At 17.9% G+C, this 11,373-nt stretch overlaps 2 protein-coding genes across 2 annotated transcripts, besides 4 other annotated features; both read left to right on the plus strand.

The window, feature by feature from the left end:
• Positions 1-2,227: 2,227 nt before the first annotated feature.
• PGAL8A_00325500 (surface-associated interspersed protein (SURFIN), fragment) lies at positions 2,228-3,259 on the plus strand (the record flags this gene model as incomplete). The annotated part of the gene is made up of 1 exon (XM_028672281.1): positions 2,228-3,259. One exon carries the CDS (start codon positions 2,228-2,230, stop codon positions 3,257-3,259), a length of 1,032 nt encoding a protein of 343 aa, XP_028528849.1.
• Positions 3,260-3,369: 110 nt separating this feature from the next.
• Positions 3,370-3,784: a repeat region.
• A 2-nt stretch (positions 3,785-3,786) lies between these two features.
• Positions 3,787-4,339: a repeat region.
• Positions 4,340-4,345: 6 nt separating this feature from the next.
• Positions 4,346-5,515: a repeat region.
• A 198-nt stretch (positions 5,516-5,713) lies between these two features.
• Positions 5,714-6,246: a repeat region.
• Positions 6,247-10,002: 3,756 nt separating this feature from the next.
• On the plus strand, positions 10,003-10,682 carry PGAL8A_00325600 (Plasmodium exported protein, unknown function; the record flags this gene model as incomplete). Its single annotated transcript, XM_028672282.1, has 2 exons — positions 10,003-10,077; positions 10,200-10,682. The coding sequence occupies 2 exons, from the start codon at positions 10,003-10,005 to the stop codon at positions 10,680-10,682; spliced, it is 558 nt and encodes a 185-aa protein (XP_028528850.1).
• Positions 10,683-11,373: the final 691 nt, after the last annotated feature.

Below are 11,373 nucleotides of genomic sequence, written 5' to 3' on the forward strand. Positions count from 1 at the left end.
TTTTTTTTTTTTTTTTTTTTTTTTTTTAGTTAGCACAACTAAGTTTTCTCCACATAGCTAGTCGTTTTTATAGCTAAAAAGGTTAATGAAGCCTTTTATTAACCACAAAGTCACCGAACACCCAGTTAATAAAAGACCTACATAGAAAATGCATATCTTCTGTAATGTAGAACAGATGTGCTTATAAAATGTGTATGATATTTGTAACAAGTTTATTTAAAAAAAAATTAAGTTTGCATCTTTTTTAAGTTTTTTCTATAATGTATTGTAGTTATTCTTTTTATATAGTTTTATAAAAACTATTGAGAGATGTGATCAAAACTATGAAACATAAAAAATATCATTAATTTATTGTGAATAAATAATTATATAAGGGGTATATAATTATCTACTTAATTGCTTTTTTTTTTTTTTTTTTTTTTTTTTTTTTAATAAAAGAAATCTTAATTTATAAATTAATTATTTTGCATTAACATTGTTTAATATAATTAATTATACTAGTAGAATAATTTTTTTTATTTTAACATTTTATTTAAATATTTAAATTTCTTTAAACAATAACTCAAATTTTTATAAATTTCTTCTCTTTTTAAATATCTTCTTCACTATTTTGTGTGTTAGATGAAGTCATTAATACTAATATTACATAATCCTTCACTTTTACTAAATATATATATATATATATATATATATATATATATATATATATATGAATAATAAATTATTTTTATTGTTTTTTTTCTTTTATAAACTAATATACTAACAAAATAAGAAAATTTTCAATAAAGTTACTATGGAAAAATTTACATTAATTAATTATTTCAATAAAGGATATTTTAAAAAATTTAAATAATATAAAAGGAGAATTTGAAAAAGAATTAATCAAAATAGAAAGGAAAANTAATTTTTTTTTCATAATAAGAAATTTTTTTTCTTAAATTAGCATGAATAATTTGTTACATTCATAATAAGAATGAAAATTAATGAAGTAATTTTATATTTCATAACAAAAGTTTTAAAGTAATATTTTGTATAATACCACTTGTGACAATATTAAAATATTTAATATAATTATGCTTCTATTAGACTTTATGGTAATTTTCTTATTTTCTTTTCCTTTTTATTCATTAACATTTCTTTTTTATTTCATATTTTATTTTTTTAATTAGTTCAATTGCATTATTTATTATTACTGTTATTCTCAATAGTATTTGTTTTTTATTATGAAATGCTTTTCTTTATTTATTATATGCAACCAATCAACAAAATTCTAATAAATAACTAATAGCATAAAATTATATATATACATGAAAAAAAAAAAAAAAGTAAATATCAGTGAATAAAAATGAGAAAATTTTAAATAGCATTTTTTTCCTTTTTTTTTTTTTTTTTTTTTTATTATAATATATACATTGTTTCTAAAATAAAAATTTTTTTTCAGCAAATATAATTAAGAAAACTACATATGTTACATATTAAATGTTATACATTTTGTTATAATTCTTCCTAGAATAACTGTAGATTCATAATAATTTTTTTTTATTTACATTTTTCTCTATGAAAAATTTCCTTTTTTTATCATTATTTTTTTAATTTCCCGCTCTTTATTGTTTACATTATTTTTTTTTCTGTTTTTTCTTTTATAAAACAGGTTTTCATGATAAATAAAATTGTTGCATTGATATTTTTTTTATTTATAAATCATATTTCTTTATAATGATGTTATTGCATCATCATTAAAATATATTCATCATTTAAACTTATATATCCACTGCAATAATTTTATTAATGTTTTTACTTTTAATTTTTTACTTAAAGCTTTTATTTTTAATATTTCAATATATAGCTATATATGCATGCATAAAATTTTAATTTTATTTCTTTATATTACTAATATTCAAATTTCAAGTTGAAACATTTTTAAAATAAAAATCAAACATATATAACTTGCACTTAATCTAACTGTAATAATTTGAACTCAAATTTCTTTATAAAAATATGAATTTTATATTCATATTTAATTTTTTTTTTTTTCAGAACTTTTAATTCTTTGCTAACATTATTATAAACCATCAATGCGTGTGCATTTATTTTGCTATATTTTTATTTTGAATTCATTTTACTGATAAAAATTAAATAGTTTACTAAATTATTACATAATTATCAAAATAAGTTCAATATTTTATAAATTATAATAATTATTAGAGAAATTTAAAAAGAGGAGTGGATGTTGAATAGAGGAAAATTTTTAGAAGCCTGCTTAGAAGAATTTAAAAAAGAAGACAAAGAAAAATATACAAAAAAAATAGAAAATGATTTAATATTAATGGGAGAAGAAGAAGAAAACATTAGTACAATAATGTTAGAGAAACAAAAACTCCTTTGGAAAAAATGGGTAGAAAGAAATAAAAGTATGTTAGAGAAATGGAAAAGAGAAGAATGGTTTATTAATTTAAAAAAAGAATGGGAAAATGAACAAAAATGTTACGGAGAAACAATAAATGAATCAGAAATAATACAGATTAATGCAGGAGAAAATCCTATGTTAGAAAAACAAAAAAAAATATGGAAACAATGGCTAAAAAAACAAAGAATTTGGTTTATAGAGCATAGTGAGGACAAATGGTTTAATGATTTGTTAGACGAATATAAAAAAGAGGAAGAATATGAAAAAGAATTAACTAAAAGAGATGTGAAGAAAATAAAGGAAATTCATAAAAATATAAAGGAGTTAGAACAAGAAAAAAGTGAGGAAACAGAGAAATCTAGAAAAAAAAAAAAGTTGATACAAAAAGTGTTAATAGAAATACATATGACGGTATTAGAGGAATATAAAAAAGAAGAGATGAAAAGAGAAATAGAAGGTTTTTTTAATATAATTAGGAATGAAATGAAAATACAAGAAAATTTACATGAAGAATTAAATATATTAGAAAAAATAGAAGAAGAAAGAAATTGGAATTCTTTATTAGAAAAGAAAAAAGAGGATATAGAAAAATGGAAAAGAGAAAAATGGTTTGTAGAGTTAATGTTAGAATGGAAACATAACGAACAGAAAAATATAAAAGAATTAAACAATAAAATGTTGGAAAAAAAAAATGAAGAAAGAATAACAAATATTGCTTTAGAAAGGCAGAAAATTGTATTGAAAAAACATTGGGAAGGTATTCGTAAAAAAAATTATTGGATTTTTTTTTTGAGAAATGTTTCTTTCGAAAAAGATAAAGATAAAAAAAAAAAAATAAAAAAAAAGATTTAATTTATTTTTTTTTAAGAGAAGAGAAAAAAATCAGAGAGAGAGAGATTTTTTTTAAGAAGATAATGATATTTTTGTAAAGTGTTTAATTTGCATAATATTCATATTTTGAATTTATAAGAGAAAATTTTATACATATGAAGATAAAATTTTCATGTAATTAATATGCATATAATTTATTTGCATTTTTAATAAGTATTTGTGTTTTGTTAATTCGATAGCAATATAAAATGATTGCTGATTGTAACTTGTAATGAATAAACTAATAATTATAATCAATTAATAGTTAATGTTAAATAAGTGTTTAAATTTTTAATAAAATAAGGATTTATTTATTAAAGTAAATAAATACTTATTGAAGCAAAAGAATGCTGAACGAAGTAGTTTATGATTAAAGATCATTCGTTCAAAGCATATAAGAATATACATAAGTATAAGAAAATCGTAGAGTCATCTCTACATGCTCTTTATTAATTGTTTTGTTCAGTACTCTAGCAAAGTCTCCGAACACCCAGTTAATAAATCAGTGCTCTACTTCGTTCAACATTCTTTACTTTCTATAGGCATTTATTTACTTTAATAAAAATCCTTATTTTTTTTATAAATTTAAATCCTAATTGAATATTGACTATTAATTAAATGTAAATTAATTATTTCTTTGTTATGAGTTATGTTCAGCAATTTAAACATATTGGTGTTGAATTAACAAACATAAACACTTATTGACAATACCAAAAATCATATAAATATTAATTACATGAAAATTTTATTGTCATATGTATAAAATTTTCTCTCACCATTTCAAAATATAAACATTATGCAAATTAAACTCTTTACAAAATCATTATTATCTTTTGTAAAAAAAAAATCTCCCTCTCAATAAAAATCTCTTTCAAAAAAAATATAATCAATCTTTTTTTCTGTTTTTTTTTTTTTTATCTTTATCTTTTTCAAAAGAAACATATCTCAAAAAAACTTCCAGTAATTTTTTTTTTTTTTTTAGTTAGAACAACTAACTACGTATTCTCCGCACAGCTAGTCCTATTTATATCAAAAAAGGTTAATGAAGCCTTTTATTAACCAATAATCAAATCAATAAATAATGACACTAATCTTAACTACATAATTTTATTCTGCATTAAGTCATTGGAGGATTATGAAAGTTTTTGTGTTATTAAATCTTATCAAGATATGATTGATATTATAAGAGAAAATTAATATTCCAATAGATGTTGTATATATAAATTTTTTGTCTACTCACTATAAAATAGAATAGTTATATATACGAGGAAGATATAAAATTTATTTAATGTATTTCTTTCATAGTAAATTTACTGGATGCTGTAGAGTCAATAAAACTTTAAAGAAAATTCAACAAAAATTTTGATGGATAATTATTATTCGATATATTGAGAAATATATCACGAATTGTTTAGTTTATTAGGTAATGTATAATAAAATTTTTAAGCCTAATAACGAGTAATTATTAAAATCTAATATATTTTATATGGTCTCATTAGATATCATTGGATTCAAAACGTGGAAAGAAGAAAACTACTATATTCAGGTGTCTATAAATCACTATTCACTGTTTATGTTAAATAGTGTTACTAGAAAATAATGCACAACTAGTGATACAATTTGTATGATTACAAACATCTAAATTTCTTTATTTGGATTTAAAAGTAGTATTATTAAAAATCGTGGATCTATATAAATGAGTTAAGAACTTCAGAAATGGGTTAAAGGATAATTACAAATAAAATTGTACCATGTAAATACTCATTATCCTCAATGGAATGGTATTAATGAAAGATTTCGTAATAGTCTTAATTATATACTTGAGACAATGTATGTAGTAAAAGTTATACCGGTTGGTGAAATGATAAAAAATGTATTAATGATAAATAATAATACACCTCACAGAGTTGTAGAAGAAACATCATATTTTATTATTTTTAGAATGGATTATATATGTTCTAGTTTTTAAATATTATTGCAGGAAAATACTTTAAATTTGATAATAATTTATTTAAATAATAGATTGAAATAAATGAATGAAGACTTAAATATATTGAAGAGGAAATCATTGGAGCAAGTATAGATATTAATGTTGATAATGTTATTTTATACAGTTATTAGATTATTAACGAAATGTGCTGAAACATTATGGTGATAATAATAAATAAAAACCTTATTGATATTTATAACATAAAGTAATTAAAACTGAAAATAGAAAATTAATAGCTACACCTATGTGCGATTGGTTAATAAAAGGCTTTAACCTTTTTGGTAATAAAAAGGACTAGCTATATGAAGAATACGTAGTTAGCCATGAACAAGCTGGAAAAAAAAAAAAATAAAAAAATCTTATTAATTTTTTTTTTTTTTCTTTTTATATATTCAAATACATAAAAAAAAAATATATTCATCTTTTTTAAAAAGAATTAATTGTCCAAAAACTGGTGAAATAAAAATTTGGAAAAAGATTTGTTACCAATAAGAATGAGATTTTAAACATACAAAGGATATATACATACAAAAGAGTTTAATTTACATGGTGTTTATATTTTTAATTTGTAAGAGAAAATTTTATATATATAACCATAAAATTTTCACATAATTAATATTCACATAATTAATTTGCATTTTTACTAATTGTTTATGTTTGTTAATTAAACAGCAATATATTTTAATTGATGGATATAAATCATAACAAAGAAATAAGTAATATACCTTTAATTATTAATCAATATTCAATAAGGATATAAATTTTTAATAAAAATAAAGATTGTTATTAAAGTAAATATATGCCTATTGAAATTAATGGATGCTGAATGAAATAGATCGCATAATTAAGGATCAGTCGTTCAAAGCATTTAAAAATATATATAAATACATCAAAATCGTAAAGGCAACTCTTCATGCTCTTTATTTATTTGTTTCTTCAGTACTCTAGCAAATTCACCGAACACCCAGTTAATAAATCATTAATTAAATATTAAAGAAAACAAAAATTTTTTTTTCTTCTTTTATTCCTAAAAAAAATAATTTAAAAAGAAAATTATATTTTTATATCAATAGTCAATAAAATATTATTAACCTTTTTAAGAATCAAAATTAGATTTATCACGTAATATAATAAATTACCTATTCATTTAAAATATTTAAGCAAATATATTAACTAGTCAAGATTATTGTAGAGTATTTATAAAAATTAAAATAAAGGCTTAATTTTTTTTTTTTTTATTAATTCTATACATTCGTTTATATTTATATTTTAATTTTAATTTTTTATTTTTTGTTAAGAGTTATTTATGTTAAATAAAAATATAAACATTCTTTTTATTTTTAAGTGAATTTCAATTATTATTATTTTTATGAGAATTTATTTTTTTTATATGGTAATATAAATTCATAGACAATAAAAATATTTTATGTGTTATTAAAGAATTTTATAACATGTATATAAGTATTAATAAAAATAACGTATTTGGTTAAATTGGATAAATGAGTCTTATAAAGTAAGTAATATGTAATAAATAGTTAAAATATTAATATATTTTTATTTAAATAATTATAGATATTATATGAAATAAAACTATTTGTTGCATGTTATATAAATCAATTATAAGTTTATATATAACAAAAATATATTTATAATAAGGAAAATTAGTTTAAATTATTTTATGCTATTCATTTTTCTACTAAAAATTTTATGAAGTTCTTCTAATAAACAATTAGTAAATTAATCATTGAATCCTTTTTAGATAGTTTATTGTTTAATTCATTAATATGCAATATATGTGCAAATATATCTTATTTTTACATTAATATTCTTATGATCTTTTAAAATATTAGTAATCCTTAATTATTGATGCATATATATATATATATATATATATTAGTGAAAATTTATAAAAATAAATATTTATGTTTAGCAAAATTCTTTATTAAACTTTTTATTTGTATATAGTTACTATAAAAAATAAAAAATTAAATGAAAATATCATTATATTATAAATTATAATAAGGATAAATTAAAAATTTGCTAAAAGCGTTATATTGTATTTAAACCTAAGTACCCAAGAATTTTACCTATATTTATTTAGTATATTTATTCATGTTTATTTTATATGATGAATTTTTTTCTTTAGTTGTATTTTTTTTTTCATAACTTAAAGTGAATATTAATTATAATGGTATATTTAAAAGAATAATAATATTATAATATTTTATTAAAGATATTTTTTTTATGGTGTGTTTAATGTTCATTTTATATCCCTTTAATGTTATATATTCAAGTGTGTATAATTGTGATAATTAAAAAATTAAACTTAATCTCTGAATTTACTACATAAATGTTGATTTGCCATTTTAATGAGTTAATATATATTTTATGATAAAATGGAGTAAAAAAAGAAAATAACAAAATTCAGATTTATATTTGTAATAAGATGTTATCTATTATTTATGTTCTAAATTTTAAGTTTGACTTTTATCTTTTCATGGAAATATTTGTATTTATATTAATTAAAAATGATGAAAATCAAAAGCCCATTGAAAAGATATATTCTTTTAATTAATTACTTATATAATTATGCATAAAATGTTAATCTGTTATACAACATGCAAAAAAATACTTCGTATACATTCATTTAAAAAATTATGTATAATTATCTATTTACACTAAATAAAATTTATATATATATAAACTTTTTTCGATTAAATATTTTCATTTCTGAATCGTTTTAAAAAAATATTTAATTTTAATAAGTTACATATCATTTTAATTAATTAATGTAGGTAAATAAAAGATTAAAAAAGAAATAAACGCTATATCTAAGATAAAAAAAAATATTTATAAATAATAATTTAATTTATTTTTTTTAATTTTTTATTTGTATTGAGAGAGTAAAAAAAAAAAAGAAAAATACCATAATTTTTTATATTAAAATAACATCGATGTTATAACGCTATAAAATATTATTGTTATATGTTCAAGGAGTGATGATAAATATTCATAATATTTTCATACGTATAATTGAATAAAAATTTTCGTGTTACTAAAAAGTATTTATTATATATGATCATTTCTCATATATATATATTTTGTTTTTCTAATATAATAAAATATTATTTTTTATTTATTCTTTTATAATAATTATAACAAGAATACTATAATTTTTTTTTTTTTAACTTTTTTTTTTTTTTTTATTATAATTATATGAATAGATTATTAGAAAAATATATTTTTAATTAGATTTACTATTAATTATATGTCATTATATATATATAGATATATAATACTTTTAATACTATTAAATTTTTTTTTTAAATTGCCCATATTAATTATTTTTTAGTTTTATATTTATTATTCGTATTGCAATCACTAAGATTTAACGTATAATAACTATAAATATTTTCATTCATTTATTGGAGCATTATCACTATTTCTATATGCAAATATAGAAAATTTTTCAATTTTGAAATAAAATAAAATTTTAAATCATAATTAAATATATGTAATACCTGGTAATTTCATATTATCTCTAAATTGAAATTAAAATTGCTATTACTCTATTATCAATAAATATACTATAAAATGTCTGCTTTGTAAATTTTTTTTTAAAATTAGAATCTTCTTTTTTTTAAAGTTATTATAAAAGCATTTATTGTAAATACATTCATTTTTATTTATATTTTGAATTTCTGTTCTTTTTTTTTATTAAGTATTTATATATTGTGTAATAAATTAATAATAAAAAATATATCATTCTTATCGTTATATTTATATCATTTTTACTCTTTTATTTAATTTTTGTACTATTATTATCAAATAATTACTTATTCATAAAAAGAATTTATGCATGTAAAAAGTAATTTCAATTTTCTTATATGCTCTTTGGGAAACATATTTTGTATTGTTATATAATTATGATCAAAAATAAAATTTGAATTAATAATATAAAGAATAAAAAAAAAAATCCATTTTATTGTATCCAAAATTTATTTATAACTACGATTGAAAATCAATTGATGTTATTGCAATAATTATAATTTATGACTATTTGATTATTCTGTATTTTATTTTATTTTGCTTTGTTTTTTTCTTTTTTATTTATTATATTAATGATAAATAACTGCAGCTTTATGTATCTCATTATAATTTATAACCACTAACATTTATGGTGTTATGAAATTTTTCTTAATATTTTTTTAATAATATCCTTTTTCTCTTCAAAAGGAATGAAAAATTTTCAAAAATATATTTTTTTCACTTAAAATAAATTGTTAAACAAATTTTTAATTAATGATATTAAATATATAATGTTTATTTGCATTATTTTATGAATTATATTTCATTTATGTCAGTACAAGAAATTTTTATAAAATTGAAAATTAAATTTTTTATAGCATATCTAAAATATGTTTTCATGTTTAATACTTACTATTTCTTCTTAATCATTTAAAATTTTGATTACTTAATTTTATTTTTTGAAAAACCAATAATTGTTATAATAAATAGTACATGAAACTATATAAGAGAAATATAATAAAAAAAAAGCAACAAATAAAAATTAATTTTTATTAAAAAAAATTTTTTTAAGTAGGAAAAAACAAAAAATGAACAAAAGAAATAATATTATCTAGAATATCATAGAATATCCTTAAAACATTATCTATAAAAAAATTTATAAATACTTAAGATATCCTTACTATCAAATTATATAAAAAAAAAAAAAATGAATTCATTATTTTTTTCTATAAAATATTTAATGTTTGCATTTTTAATTTTGATATTGCAATATTCTAACAATGTAAGATAACAATAAAACTCTAAAATTATATCTTTTTATTATTTTATATAATTTTCTTTTTAATAAATTTTTATTGATATAAAAAATTTTATTTATAAGTTAAATATTTATTTCATTCTTAGAGTTCTTTCGAATCTTGGAACATTAAAAAAAACTCAGAAGGAGCTTTTCGTTTAAAGGTTAAAAGAACATTATCAGAAAATATATTTAAAAAGTCAAAAAGTGAATCCACAGAAAATCTATTATATGCATACGAAAAAGAAGAAATAAATGAGAAACAAGATGAAAAGGAGAAAGATATTACAAAATCAAATACACAGAAATCAATTTTTCATTCAAATATTATCCCAAAATCTTCAGAAACAAAAGTAGAAATATCAAATGAAAATAGTGTTAGCAAAAAAAAAGTAAGCAAATGTAAAGATAAATTCATTCGTACTTTAGCTTTTTCCCTTGCTTTCTTGTCATTACCACTCTATTTGGTTTATTTAAGTCATATGGCAGCCTTTTTTAATTGGGATAAACATAAGAAAACATCTCTTATTATAATGAGTTATTGTATTCTAATGATTTCATTTATGATATGTTTACTCTTTCGTAGGTAGCATAATATCTATAACACTTTTAATGATTACACATTTGATAAAAACAAGGAAAAAAATAAAAAATAATAAATGAATTATAAAAATTGATGAAATCTTAAATTCTACGGTATATTTAAAAATAATATTGAAAGAACTTCTTATTTAATTTTTTTTGCAAGAAGATACCTAGGATTATATTATTCAAAAGTAAAAAAAATGTACCTTCATTTTTTAATAAAATATGAAAAATATTCTCTATTATTTTATATCTTCATTGAAATACATTATTCTTTTGGTATATATGTGTGTTTTTTTTTATAAATAGATTTAAATTAATATTGTATAGTTAGGATAGGAGTTGTATTTTTTAAAAAATTTACATTCATTTTAATGTCCACTCTTCAATGAAATGGTTGTTAGTTTTTATGCTTTTAATACATTCTTAAGAAGTATAATAAAAGATAAAAAAAATTATGTATGACATTTATATGAACATATTTATATCGACGTGTATTATTAAATTATTTTTTAGTAAGTTTAATAATGAATTTATAATTAAAAAAAAATTAAAATTTTCTTTAATTCAATCATATATCTATACATGATGAGAATTTTAGTATAAGCAAAAAATATTTTAACTTAAAAAAAAATATAAAATCTTTTAAATATACTATTTAATAATTTTATTTTTAAGCAGAAAAATTTACCTTTA

This window comes from Plasmodium gallinaceum (assembly GCF_900005855.1).
Source record: "Plasmodium gallinaceum strain 8A genome assembly, contig: PGAL8A_v1_94, whole genome shotgun sequence".
NCBI lineage: Eukaryota > Apicomplexa > Aconoidasida > Haemosporida > Plasmodiidae > Plasmodium > Plasmodium gallinaceum.